The sequence below is a fragment of the Taudactylus pleione genome, unplaced genomic scaffold, assembly GCF_031769625.1.
Source record: "Taudactylus pleione unplaced genomic scaffold, aTauple2 ptg000116l, whole genome shotgun sequence".
In the NCBI taxonomy this organism is placed as follows: Eukaryota; Metazoa; Chordata; class Amphibia; order Anura; family Myobatrachidae; genus Taudactylus; species Taudactylus pleione.
The window spans coordinates 1,986,938-2,008,100 of NW_028284518.1; the positions used below are offsets into that span (position 1 = coordinate 1,986,938).

A 21,163-nucleotide genomic window follows, 5' to 3' on the forward strand; every position below is an offset into this window, starting at 1 on the left:
TCTTTGTATTTTGTTGTTTCCCTTTTAAAAACATTGGCCACTGTTTAGAATGCAAAACATTACTAGTTTAGTTTTTAGGCATTGTAAATTTGAAAGATTGATTGGTGCCAAATTTCTTACAGGGTTATTTACAATTTTAAAATTATCCATTCATCTTGGATTAGTGTTTTACTCTAAAATGTCATTGTTTTTTTTACATAATTTTAGTGGTAGAGGAGTAATGGGTTTTTTTTTTTTATCATTTAAAAAAATATCTTTTAATCCAAAGGTGCACAACCTGAAGGTCTAGAAACCCAAGTGTGGTCCCAGCAACCGTTTTGGGTCCCTTGCTTGTCAGTTAAGCAGTACTTACATTTAGGAAGTTCACATTTTCAGGTCACCCAGCTGGTGCAGAGGTGTATTCATTACTCACTGACACATTTTAAAGTTCCACTGGTGGAGCTATTTATTTCACTTGTGATTCTGTGAGGAGACCCTGCACTGTTTGGGATCCTGAGGACAGAGTTTGAGAACCTGTGCCCTAGAATAATAGCACGCTGAGACTTTGGGTCCAGCTAAAAAAAAAGTTTACAACTACTGCTTTAGGTTACATTTTCATATGAATTTATAATCCGTGTTTTAATTCTTTTCTCTTGTTTTAGAATGGTGTCTTCTTATCTTGTGCATCATGGCTACTGTTCAACAGCGGAAGCCTTTGCCAAGTCCACAGACCAGACTGTTCAGGAAGAACTCGCCTCCATTAAAAACAGGCAAAGTAAGATAACTTTTGTAGTGTTGTTCAAGCCCTATTAGATGATGCTGCTTGGATCTCAGCTCTTGCAGTAGTTGAGTGTTTTTAGGCCTTGGGTGACTTGCCAGTAATAAACACTGCTTATTCCAGAGATCCTAAACTGTACTATAGTGATTGCTGTGCATAACACTTGCGGGTGCTTGTCTTGTGATTGTGCATGTAAATGTTAGCCTGCAAAGCAACACACTGTTGTATAAAGAAAATACTGTAGTTTCACCAATGATTTTTCCTTCTCTAGGGATAAAAAAAAAATAATTTCACTTTGCAATTCATGTGTATGTGAATTCCCTCCAATGCATCCTCTTTTTGAAAAGAGTAACATCTTTTTGTCTAACTGACATTGTAATAAGAGAGTTTTTTTTTTTAACATGCTTTGCATTTTTTTATTTTTAAACCCTAAATGGTTCCACATTATACGCAGAGAAGTGGTAAGGTTACCCATAAATGGGCAGGTATAAATGCTCATCCTATTTGCCCGTACATACTTCCAGATTGGCTACAGACATACATGTCCATTTGGTTACACACAGATTGGTCCGGTCTTGTACATCCAGATTAGATGGGTCCAGCTGTCAGACAGTATTCAGTTCTCGGCCAATCCTGACCACATGTTAAGTAGTAATTCCTGTCTTTTTGGTCCCCCACGTATAGCAGGTTTACTCTTACATTTCCAAATATCTCTTACATCTCCAAATATCTCTTACATTTCCAAATATGCCGCCTCTCTGGTTAACACATTTCACTCCAGAATTGGATTTTGCTCTCTGTGTGGCGCTGCAGAACACTTGTGGCGCCCTATAAATAAAATGTAATAATAATCCAGTCTATTCCCACTTGTCTCACACTGGTAATAGGCATACTTACTACACAATAGGTTATTTTGGGGCATTTCTATATGCTGTAGCTCATAGATGAGCGACTCTTGACTTCTCATTGTGTTTTATTATATAACTTTAGTTAGAATATAAATATTTTTACTGATATTTTTATGCATACCGGTAGCAGCTCTAAGTTTATTTCTATGTATTCTTCTTAGAGAAGTAAGCTTTTATATCTTTATTTTCCTTTTTAATGTGAATTTTTTTTTTTTTTGGCTTCTATAAAATAAATGATTGTGTATTTGATTAACAGGGATTCAGAAATTGGTATTAGCAGGAAGAATGGGAGAAGCTATTGAAACTACACAACAATTATACCCCAACCTGCTAGAGAGAAATCCTAATCTTTTCTTTACCCTAAAGTGAGTGTCCATATTGTGACCTGTGAGCGACAGTCTGATTACCGTGTTTGCCTGCATGTTATGTAAACTTTATATATGTTGGTAGCATATTTATTGATGTGCAGTGTGCTCCCTAATAATTGTACAAATAAGATGTATGCTGAAATCACTATCTGTACACAACATGGACTCAGGCCTGATTCGGAGCTGTACACTTTTAGTCTTTGGACGCAACAGTCATGGTAAAATATGGTAATGTCGCCTTCTGCCGGCTTCTGTGATCCGCTGCTGCTTCCAAGGACCCATCCATCGGATGACTTGCGTGATCATCGGCCATCTGACTAACCCTCACGTAACTCAGGATGGGCAGTGCTCTCACGCAAGCTGGGGCCAGTAAAGCTGCAGACACTGGCCTCTGAACACTCAGAAAACGGGGCCATGTTTTCTGGGACGCTGGCTGCCGCTGCCCCCAAAAGACTGCTTAGGGGGCACTGCCAGCGATATTGCAGACACGGATCGGCACATGCACAGTACAGATCCTGCGCTGATCAGCCACCATGGAATTGTATGCAAACCATCATAATGACCACAAAGTCCCTTTTTTGCTATGTGAGAAAAGAACCAACATAGACCTGCAAGTTCTGTAGCAGAGTTGTACCAGGTCTGAAAATGTTAGCTATTTAATGAATAAAAATGAAAACCTACAAGACGATTTTGATTAGTTTCTCTAGACTGTCTTAAGCCGCCCATACACGGTGCGATATGCACCTTGCAACACCACCTGCGATCCGACAGACGACATATCGGGCGGTCCCCACACAGAGCAATCAGGTGGCCGACCGTCTGATATGCCGGCAACCCCCTCCCCCACTTGCATAGCGCTGCATGGGATCGTACATCGCATCCCCAGATCAAGTGAACATGCAGAAAGATCTAGAGGTGGGTATGTAAGACCCAACGGGAGCGTGCACTGTCCGATATCATGCCCACACACGGTACGATATAGCAGCAATATTGTACCAATCCGAAAGATCGGCTGCTATATCACACCGTGTATGGGCTTCTTTAACCATATGTCTTGGAAATTGGAGTGCCGCATGGAAGCCTCCAGTGCCAGGAAAGCTGAACTGTACACTGGGTATGTTTTTACATCCGTGTGCTGTAGAAATGTATATTCGGTATTAATACTGGCGATTTGTAGTAGAAAGTGCCACACATTTCTAAGGATATTTCCTTTATGTATTCCAAAATAATGTCTGTGTGCATCGGAGATGCCAGTAATTGGGGTTCTATAGGTCTTTCCTGGTCTTAATTTAAAATTGGAATTCTTGGAGCAGCCACTATAATACCCCTTTTACAAGATTCCAACCCGGGGCAGAGCCATTTTACACTGCAGCGCCGACCCAGGGTATACCCAGGTTGGCACTGTTTACACTGGAACCGGTTCTGCAGTGACCCGGCTCTTCCGGCATTGCAGTGGACGCTTAGAAATTGATGTAATCTCCAAGCGCCACTGAAGCCGGCCAATCAGATAGCATGCGGCACGACCCTGGTCATCGTGACCCGGATTGTGGCGTTTACAGTGCAGGGTGACACGGGAACGACCCGTGCCCAACCCTGCAAGCTACCCATGTTGGATCCCTGGGTCCCTGGACCCGTGTGGATTAATTTACACCGACAAAAATTCCGGGTTGATGCGCGTTCATGTGCAACAACCCGGGGTTTTCAGGTCAGTGTAAAAGGGGTATTACAGTCCTTGGGTAGAGGTGTCAAATGGGAAAAGTAGAAGAGATGACAGCAGGCTTTCATATTTGAAAGGGTTTCTATTGTGTTCATAAAACTGCTTTAAACTGTACCAACCACTGTACTTAAAATGCTTCCTGTACTTCCACCCCATACTATACTTCCAGTTTTGTCCAAGTAAAACCTTATTCATCTGTTTTTGTTCAATCCATTATTTTTTATTGTCTCTTTAATATAATCCTTTTCAGAGTAAGGCAGTTCATAGAAATGGTGAATGGGACAGACAGTGAAGTGAGATGCCTGGGAGGTCGCAGTCCTAAATCACAAGACAGTTACTCAGGTACAGTAGGTCATTGCCAAATAATGTATCTGCCTTCAATGTCCCGTTCTTTTTAGTAGTGATGGAGAAGATTCCGTTTAGAAGTGGTTACAAATGTACATTTTTAGTGTATGTAAATATGTTTTAGTAACAATTTTCACTAATTTGTTCTGTAACAGAATTCATATCCAATACGTCACACATGTAGATTGGACAAAATTCAGATGGAAGTGCTAGGGCATTTATGCCAGTGGTTCCCAAACTGTGTGCTGCGGCACCCTGGAGTGCCTTCTGGGCACTAGCAGGGTTGCCTCAGGTTGGTGGTCCAGCACCAAATCACATTCTTTATGGTCAATGTAATGTAAATATGTGCCCAAACAGAAGCACAGACTTGTCCACCACCACATAACTAAACCTAAGGATGACGGGTAAGCACAATTTATATCACTGTACTACTTCACTACATTTTTTTCAGAATTTCTCAATGACAAACTTCTGGCTTAGGGGTGCCATGAAAACAATTCTGATGCACTAGGTTGCCGTGATTCAAAAAAGTTTGGGAACCACTGACAGGCTAATTAGTGCTGTATTAAGGTGACTTCACACACATGGGTTTTCAGGCCTTGTGTGATCATCTTTCAAATGCATTTCTGAACATGTCGGATAATGATCAAGTTTATTTAACGATTGGATCATTATGCGGCATTGAGGTCATTTTTGGAGATACTTGGAGCCAGTATGTAATGTTCCTACTCATCATAGTTTGTGCTGACTTGTGCATAAATCAGTTACAGTGTGCTCACCACTTTACACTATAGTGGAGATAACCACTAGTGAAATAAATCCAATATTCACCAGTATGTATTTTAAGTCAATAGGAAGCAGTAACAACACGGATGCACTTTATGAACAAATATTCATGAAGTACTCCTTTCTTGAAAATGTATATGGCGGTGGCCTTGTGAATACCAGTTGATCTCACAGAACGACGGCTTTCACTAAGGGGCTGATTCAATTAACTTTGTGTTTCCGTAGAATCCTTGCGCAATGTATTTCTATGGGTTGTTAGTGATATTTATGGTAATAATCAAGTGACATTTTTGGTAACGTAATTGTCATTTTCTGTGCAAAAACCCACCATGCAAGTTTACTACAGGATCTTACATATAAATAAATCGCCCCCCGTGCATAGGTTAAGTTGCTAAGATTTGTATAATTCATCACATTTCTTTCATTTGTAGCACAAGTCACACTGATTAAGATGGCATTAAATCCAAATAACATGAATTATTTTATTTCTGCTATCAAATTACTGCTGTATTTTTCTTCTTTTTTAAACAAGTTTTTATTGAAGCATCAAGTATCATGTACCCATAAATATTGTCTGTCTGTCTTTCTATCTCACAATCCGAGCACAGAGAGAATTTGTATGGATTAGCATAATGCCTGTGCCGGACACGGTCACTTAAGAGAGACGGATGACCAAGCAGGAGTGGGGACAGTAGAGCATTCTCTGTTTCCCCCATCCCTGCTTCATCTGTATACGCTATATGCACAAGCACTGTGTTACTCTATAGTGTGCCACTATCTCTATGCCTGTATCCACCACACGAGAGAAGAAATAAAGATGCGTCTTAAGCTATTATTTTAATCTGTAAATTATGTTATGAAAGGAAAAAAAATGCAATTATACAAAATATATATTTTTTGGAGTTTTTTTTTTTTTTTTTAATGTGATAGTTTAACGTTTTGTTTCCTTTTACCTGTATTTAGCATTTGTTTTTGTTTTTTATCTATTTAGGTTCGGATAGCAATTGCAGTAATGGTGTAATATCAAACAAAGCTCACCAGTCCCACAGTCGTAGTAAGCACCAGCCTTCCAGCCTTAATGTAACAGAACTCAACAGTATAAACATGACAATATCACAACAACTTAACAGCTACACCAGGTAAGGAGTTGTCAATGAGCGTAAACAGTCTGTCTGTTAGTAACAGTTTCTGTGAACTGTCAGCTTGAATATGTGCAGCTCTTGCATAACAGCCTGGTGTGCACCTCATCTCGCTGACTTACCAAAAGATAACCTTACAAGTAAGGCTTAATAGTAATACAGTATAGGTATACACATCATTCAGTTTGGTTGTGGTATATTGTTCACTGCTGAGGAATAAATGTACTGGGCGGATAATAACTAGAGAAGTTAAAGCACGCCTTTATATACAGTATTCTGTTTTTATTTGGCAACTTTCCCAAGAGGACTTGTAAGGAAAGTTCTGCAGCTAATTGTGGTGTAGATGTACTAAGCCTTGGAGAGAGCTAAAGGACCACCCAATCATCTCCTGACTGCCATTTTTCAAACACAGAGCCGTATTCAATTTGAGCGGACCCGCGATACTTTTCCGCCTCCCAGACTTTTCGTCTACATCGCGTGTTTTGTAGGCGGAAAAGTATTGCCCGCCTATCCCCATATTCAATTTGAAAGCACGCGAGAACTGGACCCGGCGAAACTTAAAAAAGTGGTAAGTCATGTCAGATTTGGGGGGATCCGCCTGACACCCCCCAATAGATGCTCTGACATGTGGGTTCCCTATGGTAAGCCCCCCCCCCCCCGATTTGGCTTGCTGCAGGTATTTGGTGTTTTTTTTAACGGGCTCAATAGCTGCTAAATAGCGTTTTTGTATAAGTGGTGAAGAATAGTATTCAGGAGGTTTTTTTGCAGAAAATAACTTATCCCAGCAATTTTGGGGTACTTGAAAAGGAGGCCAGCATATTTATAAGTTGCTGAAGTTAACTTAATAAATTGTGAAAAATCCACCTGCCGCACGCACCTGCAATGATAAAAGCACCTGGGGCATACTTGGGGACCCCCCCTAGAGTCTAGTTTGCTAGTTTTTAACTTTGTTCCCCAACTTTTTTTTTTTCGCCCCCAAATTGACAGTGATTTTTTGGGGGGTGTTCTTAACTTTTTTTTTTTTTTTTTTTTTTTAACATTTGACACAGTTTACCTCTGGGGGACTATCTGAATGCTGCACGGGGGTTCCTGCAACTTTGAACCAGAAAAAAACCCCAATTCTACACTTTTTTCTGCCTGCTATTCATAGGCGAAACTTTTCCGCCTATTACATTGCATTGACTTTCCGCCTGGCGAAATGACGGCATCGGCAAAACTTTTTCGACGATTCCGGCTTTTCGCCTCAAATTGAATATGGGCCACAGCCTGTAAACTGACAGTTGGAAGCTGATTGTTTTGGTCCTTTATCTCTCTCCACTTTCTCGCTCCAAGGCTTAGTGTCTCTCCCCATGTACCTGTCATGTCACCTATTCTATTATATGGAGCAATGGGCACTGCAAATGTTCAATAAATAACAAAAATAGTGTTGTTTCTTTGGGGTGTTGAGCTTGGGGCTACTGATGGAGAAGCTGGTAGCCACACAAACTCATAGAAGTACATAGAAAAATATTAAGATACAAATGTTAGATCATTTATACTGTTGAGGTATGAAAAAGGTTTCACTTCTGTTTTTGTTTGATGGACGTTATGCACCGCAGTGTCTTCCCACCCAACCTGATCTGGTCTGTAGATTGGCATAGGGAGCGGAATCAGTAGCAGAAAGAAAGAAGTGATAATACCACTGTATAGGTCATTGGTATGTCCTCATCTCGAATACTGTGTACACCACAGAACGTACCAGGAAAGACTAAAAGATCTTAATATGTATAGTTTGGAGCAGAGAAGGGATATGGGGGACATGATAGAAACGTTCAAATATATAAAGGGTTTTAACAAGGTAAAGGAAGGAGACATTCTTCAAAGAAAGAGAAGTATTAGAACCAGAGGACATGTTCTAAAACTGGAGGGTGGTAGGTTCAGGGGAAATTTTAGGAACAGTTACTTCACAGAAAGGGTAGTGCATAAGTGGAATAGCCTCCCATCAGAGGTGGTAGAGGCTAAGACAGAGCAATTTAAACATGCATGGGATAGACATAAGGATATCCTTCAGAAGAAGTAAGGATCCATAAGGGTTGAGGTAACAATATGTATAAAAATGGGGCAGACTAGATGGGCCAAGTGGGTCTTATCTGCCATCAAATTCTATGTTTCTATGTCAATGCATACAATCTATTGACACTTTCATATCTGTACAGCCAATAATGTGGACGGCTACTGTATACAGTATGTGTGGAAGCAATGAAGCACTGATCAGAAAATTGAAGGGGGAGGGGGCAGGGGTACAATTACTACTATGTGGGAGTCTGCATGGAAATATTGGGAGTTTTATTATCCTGTACCTGCTTCTTGAAATGCTTGTTTTGTTAGTAGAAAAGTATATTCTGTTTTCTTTGTATTTAGTTTGCAATTGAAAATGAGGATTGTGCCTGTGGTTTAGATGTTACCAATAAAGTATGTTTTGTGTCCCCAGCAATGATGTAGAAATGGAGACTGATCACTATTCCAATGGTTTTGCAGCAGCCTCATCTAATGGATTTCTCAATGGCAGCACAAAGCATGACAATGAATTGGAAGAATGTGACACAGAAATGGGTTTGCTCTAATATTCATTACATTCCAGAAATTAGTGACAGTTATGTTATGTACTTAGTATGCAGCTCTAACCACTTGCACGCCATTAACTGTTTTCCAAGCACTCCACAGTGGACTGCAATAATGTCTGTGTAGACAAACATACTGTACATATAGATGTGAGGAATATGTTCTATTATTTTGGCTTTGCTGTATGGTTACTTTGTTACTGAGTGGGTACAGGGGGAAGAAAAGATCATCTGATAGGCAATTTCAATATTTATAGGACTTCTAAACTTAAAATACATGTTGGCTTATATGACTGATATATGAGGGTGGTTCAATAATAAGGTAACAACTCGTACATATACGACGCCTGTTCACAACAACCCTGGTCGTTTTCAATGAATTGCCCTCCACAACCAGCTCAATGTGTCACAATAGTGGTCAGCATGCACAGTATCTCCCTTGGAGAGGAAATCAACGAGAAGCAAACCCTTGTGCTCCCAAAACACGGTCGCCATGACTATATTTGCTGATGGAGTTGTTTTGAATTTCTTTGAAGGTGGGGACGATGCGTGTTACCATGTCATGGATGCTTGCTTCATATTCTGTGTCACATGATTCACGCATGTTTCATTGCCTGTAACGTTACGTTGCAGGAACTGTACTTCCTCCTTAAGGTACCGCGTCAAGTGAACAAGAGACAATCCCATCCTATAGGTTTTTTGAACTTCTGTGCGTTGCTTCGGTACCCAGCGTGAATACACTTTTTTTTTTTTTTTCCGGACCCCAGTTGCTCATGAACGATGTTGTGCACAGTACCCACTGAGTTGTTCAGTTAGCAGGCAATTTCAATAAATGCGTCTGTCCTCCTGAATCAGACCTTCAATGCGGCACAAATTGTCATCTGTGGTGGACGTGCTTGGCCAGCCAGATCGCTGCTCATCTTGAACGTCTGTCCTGCTGTTATCAAAGGCAGTGCACCAAACCTGTTTCCGTGACATGACGTTATTACCATACACCTCTACAAATTGGTGATAAATTTTAGCTGCCGATGTGCCCTTCAGACGTACAAATCTGATCAAACTACACTCCTCAATGTTTAACCATGTTTCCTCCAGCCCTGCCATCTTACAACTGATGTTAGGACAGTATGACTGATATGAGGCACAGTCTAATGACCGTGAGGGGAAGCAGTGGTCTCCCTGCTCTGGCCTAGTGAGAAATTAGAACATAACACATGTGAGAGGTCTTGTTACTTTACTTATTGAACCACCTTCGTAAATATATTTGTAAAATTCTAAGCTCATGAGACTGGCAGATGTAGTTTATTCACACCCACAAACTATTGCTCTCCTTGTAGCATATAGAATAGATCAGAAGCCACGGAAAATGATCCCAAAACTTTACTGGCCACAATTTCTTAAATGCTACCTAATGGGATTTTATGTGGTAATTTTCTTAAAATGTAATTTATATATTGGTTCATTATGTACTTTGTAAACTATTATGGTTTTCTCTATCCAGCAGCTAAAATCAGAGAATAGAGAAGGGAGAGCAAGCCAGTAAGATGTTGTTGCCGTAGGCGATAACGAATGACAGTGATACTGTGGCCTGGGACTATGCCACCTGGTTCACGGCTGTTGCTCTGGGACTTGAGGCTGATGAAGACAGCTGGTCACTAAGTGCTGCTGCAGTGCAGGGACCCTAAATACATATGGCAGCAGGGATTAAAGTCCAGTGACACCTGCATATGTACAATGGGCTGTGCCATGGCATTCATTTCAGATTGGCTGATAAAATAGTAGTATGTCAGATAAGATAAAGTTAGATATCAAGTATTTGAACTCCTGCCATAGTAGAGAAGCATTAATGATATTTTTGTGAATGTTATGAGATGCCTTTTATCCTGTTGGATCAACTTGTGTTTTAAGCATAGCGGCACCACGTGCATTGGCTTGTGCTTTTTTACACCATAGTCTCTGGGGGTGCATTATGATGCAGCAGTGTTACATGAATAATTTGCTTTTGTTGCAGAGGTAGATTCAACTCAGGTCAGACGCCAGCTGTGCGGAGGGAGCCAGGCCGCTGTGGAGAGAATGATCTGTTTTGGGAGAGAGCTACAGGCTATGAGCGAGCAACTAAGAAGAGAACGAGGGAAAAATGCCACTAACAAAAATATGTTAAAGGTACTTCTACTGTGTGAGCCATGGGTGGGGGTATGTCTCCCTATACGTACAGTATGTACTTATTACTCCAGGGATTCACTTGTCGTCTCATCTTACAGCTCTAGAAATCTGATCTCTCTGCTGTTGGTAAATATAAACTGTAGGATGACCTACAGGAAGCTGCTATTGTCTTGTCTCTTATTTATTTTTTTATCATGTATAGAACTTTTCTATCAATGTGTGTGCAATGTCCTCTGCTTAAAAGTCGGCACTGTGGAAACCAGAGGTCAGAACCATGTAGTTGTGTGAGTGCTGATAACAGACACAGCCCTAATTGTAGTGTGGTACACTTCGGTAGAGCATTTTACAATGAAATTAAGTAAGTTCAGAAATCAAGATATTTCTGAGAAAAGTCCCCTGGCTCAAATAGGTGTAATTCCATGATCTCCAGCTGCTGCTGACCACTCTATAGGGCTGGGGGTGTGCAGTTTATGCTGGTTCCTGTCCAGTATGGTTCCATGTACACTAGACACCCACAAAGCTGAGCAAATCTTACTATGTGCCCGCTCCCATTCCCTCCAATCTATCCGCATACATGTCCAAACCAGGGGCGTATCTATAATGGGTGCAGGGTGTGTGGGGCAACTGGGCCCCTGGGTCCAGGGGGGCCTCGCACAGCACACCCTGCACCCATAGTATTACATACCTCTCCGGAGTCCCACACCGGCGCGGGAGTCCGGCGCTGTAAAGATGACTGGAAAATGGCCACCGCGGTAATTTTCCCATCGTTTGCGCATGCGCAGTACAGGGAAAATGGCCGCCATGGCCATTTTCCCGGTGACCTGCACATACTCTATAGACTCTGGCCGCACTCTAATGCCCAGGGTCTATAACTCCGGCGCTGGCCGCGCATAGCTCAGTGCACTGCCGGCCGCCGGACAGAGAGGAGGGGGTCCGTGGCGGAGACTGCACACGGCCCCCCTCCTCTCTAGAAACTCCCCTGGTCCAAACAGGCAATATTCCAGTATTGAGTAAACTGAATCAGTATTCTGGGTAATGAGCGTATCAATTCCTTAGAGGTGAGTAACAGCATTTGCTTCTCAGGGAATTGATAGTGGTGTTTAGTCAGAATTACTAATTGACTCAAAGTGCAGAATTGATTCCTCCACTGAGTTTATTTATAAGGTCCACTTTTGATCTATTTTCACTAGATCACAGGCCTGTTGAAGACATGTTTTAACCCACCTAATGAAGTCCTATGAGGCCAGAACTCAACTGTTATCTGCACACAGCCTCCTGAAATGAACGGAAATAAGGGAAAGTAGTCCAATGCTGTGGACTAAACCCGCCATTACTTTTAAAGCCACTAGGGATGTGTGTGCAGTTTAAAGATGGGTACACACTGATTGATGCCCTTGAACGGGGATTGCCCGTCCACACTTGAACGAGTTAATGAACAACAGAACGGTCACTGTTCCGTCCTTCAGTAACGTTAGCGGTGTTGTCAGATTTTATGTGCAGCACATTAACCCTAGCCACCGTCACTAGCGACCGTAGGAGAATGCAATCGCCGATGCACACTGAGCAATGTAGGCGATTTAACGTTATGAAATGGCAAATTGGCCCAACACCGCTCCAGTGTGTACCCAGCTTAGGTGTCATGTACGCTAAACATATATACTTGTGGGCAAATTTTGTCTACCCACCTATTCATTCTACCAATACTGTAAGCACATTTGGCCTAACTTAATTGCAAGCAAATTGCGGATGCAATGGGCTACATGGAGACTATGGGGTAGATGTAAGATGAGGTGGTAAGTGCCAAATGCACTATAAGCAGCGCTATTTGACACTTACATTGAACCTTGGTATGTATGAATGCAGATATCGTAGTTAAAAGTTGATTTTCCCTACGTTATCTGCTAACACCATTCAGATTTTGTTAAACGATAAGCACACTTTCTGGCTTATTACTTTTTCACAATAAGTCATTCGATGATTGCAGATTTGTTATATTGTCGATATTTCCAGGAGACTTAGTTTATTTTCTGTAATTCTGACCTTAATGACAACCCTACCATGTTGTCATGCTAGCAATATCACTATAATATTCATGTTGACATAACTAACAAGTTGACATGTGACAGTCGACCAGATATGTCACACCCCCTGCTCCAATTATCTTTTTATAAACTACTGTTACAATATATAAATATATTGTGTGTTTTTTGTTTTTTTATTCCCACTTTCAACAGGATGCATTTAGTCTATTGGCATATTCAGATCCCTGGAACAGCCCAGTGGGTTACCAGCTTGATCCTATACAGAGGGAGCACGTGTGCTCATCCCTCAATAGTGCAATACTAGGTAAGAACTGTGACAATGCTCCTACACACAGAAGTACTCTTTGAGTTGCCCAGACAAAATCTTTCAATTCATTGTGTTGTCACTACGGAATCTGTATGATTTACCGCCGGCTGCATGCCGAAAGCGGCAGCCCAGCGGAGGTAAAAATCCTGATCGTCCTTTTGGTAAGTATCGCTAACCTAATTTCCCCAGCCCCCCCGACCCTAACCCCTCTAAGTGCCTAAACCCGCCCCCCCCCCCCCCTTCCCCGAAGCCTAAGTCTCCCGGGATTGCCTAAACCCTCCTTCCCCTAACCTAACCCTCCCGGGGGGGTGCCTAACCCTAAGTCCCCCCCGGGCGCCCCTAACCTAACCCACCTCCCCCTCGCTGCTTGCCGCACCCGGTTTACTTCCAATCGGTCTGCCGGGTGTCGGGCTCCCGGCGTAGGTCTAATGACAGACGTCGGGATTTCACGCCTGTCATTAGACACTTGCCGGGATTAGACAGTCGGGAAGCCGGCGGTTGGGATTTCATCCGTCGACTTCCCGTCACTACCTATAATAACTGCACTGTGCAGCAGTGATTCAGATGGTTGAAAATTTTAATGTTTTGAATGGTTCCATTACTTTATACACTTCAGGTTCTGTCTTCATTACCCCATGCAATGTCCCGGCCTAGTCTGCACAGGCACATGTAGTTTATACACACTGCCTGATTTTATACACAGTAGTTTGTCATGTCCTGGCCGTGTTTACCATGGAAACAGTCTGGGAATGCTGCCAAATTCAATGTAACATTGTCAGTGTGTGTGATTTGCACAGAAGACTGTTGTCTGTGCTCCCCCCTCACAATGTTACACATCTGAATGTACATTGATTAAGTTTGTATTCCAGAGCTTTTCTTTTCTTACATTTGCATTGTAGATTATATAGCTCCTACACGTAGATTCCCAGTCTTTCCCATTCCCATAGACTGTAGTATGCATGCAATGAATCTGGTCTTCTAAAGTGCAAGAAATGACATTGTTCTATGTTTCGCACCATTTTGTATAGCAATTTATTCCGAGCAGTTAGCACTGATAACAATCATACATTCCCCATTTACAAATACTTAATCGTGTTTACAGGTTATCTAAGTTCTTAACCATATTTTGTTTGTTTAATCCCATAGATATACACAACCTGCCAAAGCAGCCACCGCTCTCCCTGGCTTTAGAACAAGCTGCGCAGTGTTTAGAGATGATGGCCCACTCGGGCATTGGCTCCTGTGCATTTGCCAGGCTGGGCGATTACTTACATTAGCTATGCAGTTGAAGACGTCAATGTAAACAGACTATATGCAGTATGGGAATACTGTAAGACACATAGACCAGCTGTAGTTACTTGAAACTCTATTTGTTTCAGTTATTACATTTGTAACAAGCACGTCTCTTATCATTGACTTTAAATTGCTTTTTTTTTTTAATTATTATTTCATTCACTTTTTAAGAGGATATTGCTATATAATTCTGGTTTGACATGCCAGCAATATTTTGATTTGACTATATTAATCTATAACGTTAATCCTCTTCCAGTATGTGAGGTACAGTATAGAATACAAATGATAAAAGATACTAGTATACAAGCGGAATGCTTGCAGCCTGGTCTTGTTTTTTCTCTTTCCTTTATTTGGGACGCATTATAGACACGTCACCACTGTGCTGCAAGAATCCAAGTGATTACAAGCTGCACCCTAGCTTTTTATTTGCAGTCTGTGGTCTCCAGATCTTTACTGGCCAAACTGTTATGTATCTATTGTGAACCTGCACGCACTGTGACTGATATCACAGGACATATGTAATACTTTACTGAGCAAGACTGCCAGTGTGCCAGTTGTGTATTTTCACTTGGCATGTCTAACATGTAGACATCAATCTGCTTCTAGTTCATCTATTTTCTTACAAAGGGCACCATCAAAAGTTAAGACATCTTGTGTAGACTGCAGAATATCCCACCTATGTCGTGAAACTTGAATTGCCCAGGAACGGAGTGTTTTTGTTTTTTCTTAATATGCACCTGAACTCTAGTCCTAGGACGCGTTGATACGGCCAGCTTCAGCATTTGTACTCGCTATGGGCTGTCATTGTTTTTTTTTTTTCCTGTTGTGTGATAATCTCTTTATTGTAACATGTCAGCACAACATGTGACGTGAAGAATTCGACTCGGCTCTGCCCGTGAAAGGACGGCTTCTTCACATTATATTAAATAGGGATTGGTGTGTCTTTAATCATTTATTTATAGAAAAGAACCAAATATTTAGTCTATTTCTAGGTATCTTAATTTCACCTTTGTACACTTTAATTTTTAAGTGCTAAAATATTGAATAAAAATGTAACTGTACTTAAATTAATCTGCCAATAAAAATTTAATTCGGAAACAAATGTAATGTCTCTTTCTAAATTAATGGGAATCTTTCAACAGCATTTATATAATGTCCCTTTAAGAATGTAAACTGTGTATCCTAAATACCATATATATGTTGTGGAGCATTTCCTGCTGAATAAAACATGTTTCATCAATTTGTGTGAAATTGTTCATTCTACAAGTTAAGACAGTTACGCAGTGTTGCATTATTATGTTTTTCGTCTTGTTACATAAATGTGCCTAATTAATTGCTGTGTGTAGTAGATTAAGGGCTAAATTTACTAAAGGTCGGTTTTTTTTTTGTTTTTCAGTTTATTTTGCAAACTGACCCTTTGCTATTTGCAAGCGATGAAAAACTTTACTTCAGACCAATAATCTATTTTTCCACATAGAGAAGAATAGTATCCGCAGATGACTAATGGCCGGTTTTACCACCGACCACAAAATGACGGGAAACCTGCCCAAACAATAGAACTGCCTATTCACAAAATAGTAAGCAACGTGAGGTTAACTGTGTGCACAATAATCTGCTGCTAGTGGATAAAACACCCTATTGTGATGATCCCCACCACCTGTGACACAATGCCAATCAGGTGTGCCAATCCACCAGCGCAAAAAAAACCTATCACTAAAGCTGGCCACACACATAGAGATATTTCATCCGATCTGGCTGATTCCGACACATTGGAACGACAGGTTGTGTAAAATATGGCCAAATCGTGAGTAAATCGTGAGTCCCTACTCACGATGCGATGCGCGTCCCCGCTGGTCGCACATCACCTCATCAGATCTGCCGTGTAGTAGGGCAGATCTGACAATCTAGGAGGTGATCATTGTGAAAGTCTGGATGCAGGTGAGATTGTTTGAAGATTGGATACCAAATTGTGTGCAGACCGGCCGGGGAGAGTTTCAAGGGATATCGTATACATCAGCTGATCGTGTGCAGATCGCCATGTGTGTGGCCACCTTGAGAGTCTAAGGAAAAATCCCATTCCTTGTAAAGTAGTGTATCAGAGTTCATCCTATTCACCAAACGCTGTGTGTCAAGATATATCCTTGTGTATTCTCCTTTTCACTGTCTGTTCCAGCCTCCAATGTTCCCACAATGGATGGTATGGAGCATAAAACACATGAAGAGAAATATAGTGTAACACCATTTATTGCAGACACACATAAAATACAATACATAAATCTTGAATGACAAGAAAAAACATGTGGTGGGCAGCCACCCAGAGTTCTTATGAATAAAATGCTATTACCAGCAGGGCTTTCAGGATTGGATGGTATCAGTTCTGTTCAGCATGAGATGGAAAATCCTTTAGGAGTTCCGGGAACCACCCTTCTGGTTCTGCGCTGTCTCTGCTGGAAGCAATCCTCAGGACCATCGGGTGAAAGCAAAGTCATTGCCTGTTAGGTTATAAAGTATTAAACTGTAAAAAATAAATAAAATATGTGAGGTCTCCATCCATGGAGCAGAACTATAGCACAGTTATACGTTGAAGTTTAACACAGATATGTTTTTTTTTTTTTCTTATACAGTATGTACTACTAGTATTTTGTACCCATCATTCGCAAGGTCACTAGCTATAAACTCAGCTTAGCAAACCCCCCCCCCTCCTCCCTGCCCATCTGTCCCCCAACTGTCTAATGTATCTGTTAATAGAGCACAACACCCTGGACCGATCGATGCGAGTCCGGCTGTCCCTAGCACTTAGCCATGGAGGGGGTGTTAGGTTTAGGCACCCCCCGGGGAGGGTTAGGCTAGAGGAAGGGGTTTAGGGTTAGTTGCCGCTGGGGGGAGGTTATTGTTGGGCACCCCTAAGGGAGGGTTTGGAAGGGTGGGGGGGGGGGGGGAGGATTAGCTGACTTACCTGCCTCTGTCTGGCTGACGCTGGCGGGATCCCATTCCGTTGCAGTCTAATTAACATTGCTTCCGCCCCTTTAGGATGATGTCTGTAAAATGACAGTTTATCTTCAATAAATAATAAAAGCAGCTTTCAAATGTGTTGTTTCTACCACTGTCCGGTATCTGCATATTTGTTTTACTGTAAACGAAGGAAAGACTGTCTGCTTACCACACTACACATAGACCCTGTATCACCAAGAGCATCATTATATACAGATACATAATAATAATGTGCTTGTTAGACCAGATGACCTGGCAGAGCGGCTGTAACACATTTGTGACTAAGTCGAGCAGCAATTTATTTTTTTATGGGGAGGGTCTACTTGTAAATAATAACTAGAGGGGTCTTTATTACATTAAATTGTATAGTGAAGATATCACTAAAATATATATATATATATATCTGCACATCAGCATTTATTACCTGGCTTGTGGTCTGGCAAACACCAGCCAGGCACATTTAAATGGAATTAAAAAAAACAAAGAATCTAGATATATAAACTCGGTAGTAATAGCATTTAAATATTTTAGGGATTAGACTTTGGGAATGGGGGAGTTCAGGTAGCCGCGGTAATGTACTGCTGTTAATTGATCCCCCGGGGTCTATTTATTTAGCCCTGAAGCGCGGATGCCAGCAGCCCTCATCGGGGATTGTTTTTCAGCTCAGCAGGCTCAGAAAACAAATACCTGATAATGACCCTGTGATCGGGAGCCGCAGTGAAAACACATAGGTCAGTGAGCTATCACAGATCCTATATGTATTTGCCTGAAAACAGGTAAATATAATAAGTAGTTTTATCTGCCCGAAAAATTTTGGTGTTAATTGAAATCCCCCCAATATTATTAATACAGCCGTTATATTTAAATTACACCCAACTTGCTCTCAGTACTCTAAAGGCACACATCCACTTGCAGACCAAAAACGACTGCACGATTACGACATTGTAATCGTGCAGTCGTTTCAGTCTGTGCTGTGCCTACACTGAACTATCAGTGTGGGCACATCAGTCATCCTCTACCATGCTCAACCTGACGTTATCATCAGATTGTCCAGCATGTTCAGCCGATGATGTCAGAAACGACCAGCGGGAGAGCGCATCACTGGTCGTTTCCGACATAAAAGTGCACGATTACTGAGCGATTGTACGATTTACACTGTCGTAATCGTGCAATTGCTCAGTATTAGCGGCATGTGGATGTGCGCAGATAGATGAAGTGCTACCATCAGCACAGGAAGCGTTCCATACTCTTCTATGACACTTCCTCATAAATAGCATTGTTTCCAATATGTACATATGTCCTCATAGACTTTGGCTTCAGTCATGCCAAACAGTCCCTCTTGGTGTGCCAGATCCCGGACGACTTGGCCGCGCTGAGCGTCTTTCGCACAAATTAAACTGGAAGAAACAAAGCTACTTTCCACTGAACAACTTGAAGTGCAGCATTTGTATATCTGTGTGGGTTTGAGTCTGAATCTGTATATGAAGTGCTACCATCCTGCAGCTATTTCTCACAGTTCTGTTGTGCTTCATCTGTGACTTTCTACGTGTTTAAAACGAATTCCAGTGCAGTTAAAGTCACAGCCCAGCACATCTAGTACTGAGAGTTGTAAAGCCCTGGGTCTGCAATGCTAATAAGGTGCAAATGTTAAAGAGAAAGATGGTATACTACACCTCTGAGGGGTATATTTACTAAAGTGCAGGTTTTTAGAAGGGGAGATGCTGCTCATAGCAACCAAACAGATTCTACTTCATTTCATTATCAGCACACAGGTTCTCAAACTCTGTCCACAGGACCCCAAACAGTGCATGTTTTCCAGGTCTCCTCACAGAATCACAAGTGAAATAATTAGCTCCACCTGTGGATCTATTAAAATGTGTCAGTGAGTAATGAATACACCTGTGCAGCTGTTGGGTGACCTGGAAAAGGTGAACAATTTAGAGTCCTGAGGACAGTTTGAGAACCTCTCCTGGCACATTTTAAAATAATAGCTAGAATCTGGTTGCTATGGGCAACATCTCCACTGCTAAAAACCTGCACTTTAGTAAGTTTACTCCTGAGAGTCTCACACCGTATGGTCTTTTGAGGACACATCTTTACTTCTGACACCAGCCTTAGTTTAAAACGTTCTGCAAACATCCCTGAAACAAGCAGGGCCGTGATGTGGGCAATAAAACTGCTAATAAAATGCAACAGGGGAGGCAGCTATTACATCTGCCTCATTGCGGGATGGGGTGCCTTGAGCCCACTCTAGTCTGCCTGCGATTGGTGGCCTGAGATGTCTGTTGGGAGCGGCCAGTGTGATTGGTCGACAGCAGCACTATGGGGAGAGAATGATTGCAGCATGAGAAGTGCACAGCAGCCGTCCAGCACCCTCCTCAACCCAGCACCAGGTGCTCCAGAGTTCCTCAGTTCAGTTGAAAGAGCTGAGCAGTGCTGGAGGAGAGGAGCCAAGACAAAACGGAGGTGCTGATGCTGTCCTGAGTGAGAGTACAACAAACAGAAGGTGAGGGTCAGCCTGGTGATGTTGAGTGGTGGGAGGGGGATATTGGGTGCTTTCCATGGCTCATGTTTTCAGCACCCATCTGCTATAGTCCAGGAGGGGAGGGGAGGGGGGGGTTAGTTGACTTTTCCAGCACCCACTTGCTATAGTCCACAACCAGCACCAGATTGAAATGATGGGTCATTGTCATTTTCAAAACAAAGGCTGCAGCCGCTCTGACTGCTGGTGCGGCACAAAATCCAGGTGACAGGCTGCTGAAGGCACACAGGGAGCGAGGCGAGAGGCTGTGGGGTGGGTGGCTCTACTTGTTCATTAGTGTTGTGGATTGCTTGAGGAAGAGGGGCCCCAAATCAGTGTCTTGCTTAGGGCCCCATGAGGTCTAACTCCCAATCTGATGCCTAAACATTTCCCCAAAGCGGCTATAAACATTTTACATCTATTTAGTTACTGATGATCTTCTCTAGCTTCCCCCACTTCACTCTCTTCCCTCACAATCCATAGTCTGACTCCTTTCCCACTCCCCTTTACCCCTATTCCACTCTCAGTTTTAGGGCCCCTAGGGTTCTGTTATCTACACAGTATTTGGTTCCATCCTCTCTCACTCCCTGGGTCTGTGCCCGCTCTCAGTCTTCCCTATTTTTACTCCCCTCCAGCCTAGAGTCCGTATCATCTGCTAGAGGCTGGGAGATAGCATGGGATGGGGGGGGGGGGGGGGGGGGTAAACATCTGAGCGAGCCCTCCTTGGTCGTTTCATCTCAGGACTGAATGCTGCCCACAACTGTGTTGCTTGCAAAAGGGATGGATTGTATTGTATATAGTTTGGTATATTCCGTAACTCTGGCTATGATACTAGTCAGTGCCTCCCCAACCATTGAGCTCTCTGCACATCTCTGAAGTTGTTGCCCATAGCAACCAATCAGATTCTACTTTTCTAGAAGGTGCTAGATAAATTATCATACTAGAATCTGATTGGTTGCTATGGGCAATAGCTCCACACTTTAGTAAATATACCCCCCTAGTCTCATGTGACACTATAAAAGGGATAGAAGAGACTATTCTCACCGTGACGGCTACCCTTCTTCTACAAACCTCTGTGACTGCTCTCCCTTCCCACTGTCCACCAGCAGTCACTTCCAGCATTAAACAATGAGTTGCTACTTAAGCAGTCACTGACATCTGTAATACAGAGAACATGGAAGCTACCTCTTCTCATGACCTTATGCCTCCTTTTGTCCCACTGTCAA

At 42.2% G+C, this 21,163-nt stretch overlaps 1 protein-coding gene across 1 annotated transcript in view; it reads left to right on the top strand.

The window, feature by feature from the left end:
* Positions 1-15,665, top strand: part of RANBP9 (RAN binding protein 9) — a 92,877-nt gene extending 77,212 nt beyond the window's left edge. The window contains exons 7-14 of the mRNA XM_088471639.1: positions 642-754; positions 1,922-2,030; positions 4,001-4,092; positions 5,873-6,020; positions 8,491-8,612; positions 10,632-10,783; positions 13,018-13,129; positions 14,279-15,665. Coding sequence (XP_088327765.1) covers positions 642-754; positions 1,922-2,030; positions 4,001-4,092; positions 5,873-6,020; positions 8,491-8,612; positions 10,632-10,783; positions 13,018-13,129; positions 14,279-14,409 — 979 coding nt within the window. The 3' untranslated portion in view covers positions 14,410-15,665. The remainder of the gene's footprint in view (positions 1-641; positions 755-1,921; positions 2,031-4,000; positions 4,093-5,872; positions 6,021-8,490; positions 8,613-10,631; positions 10,784-13,017; positions 13,130-14,278) is intronic.
* The last annotated feature ends 5,498 nt before the right edge of the window (positions 15,666-21,163 follow it).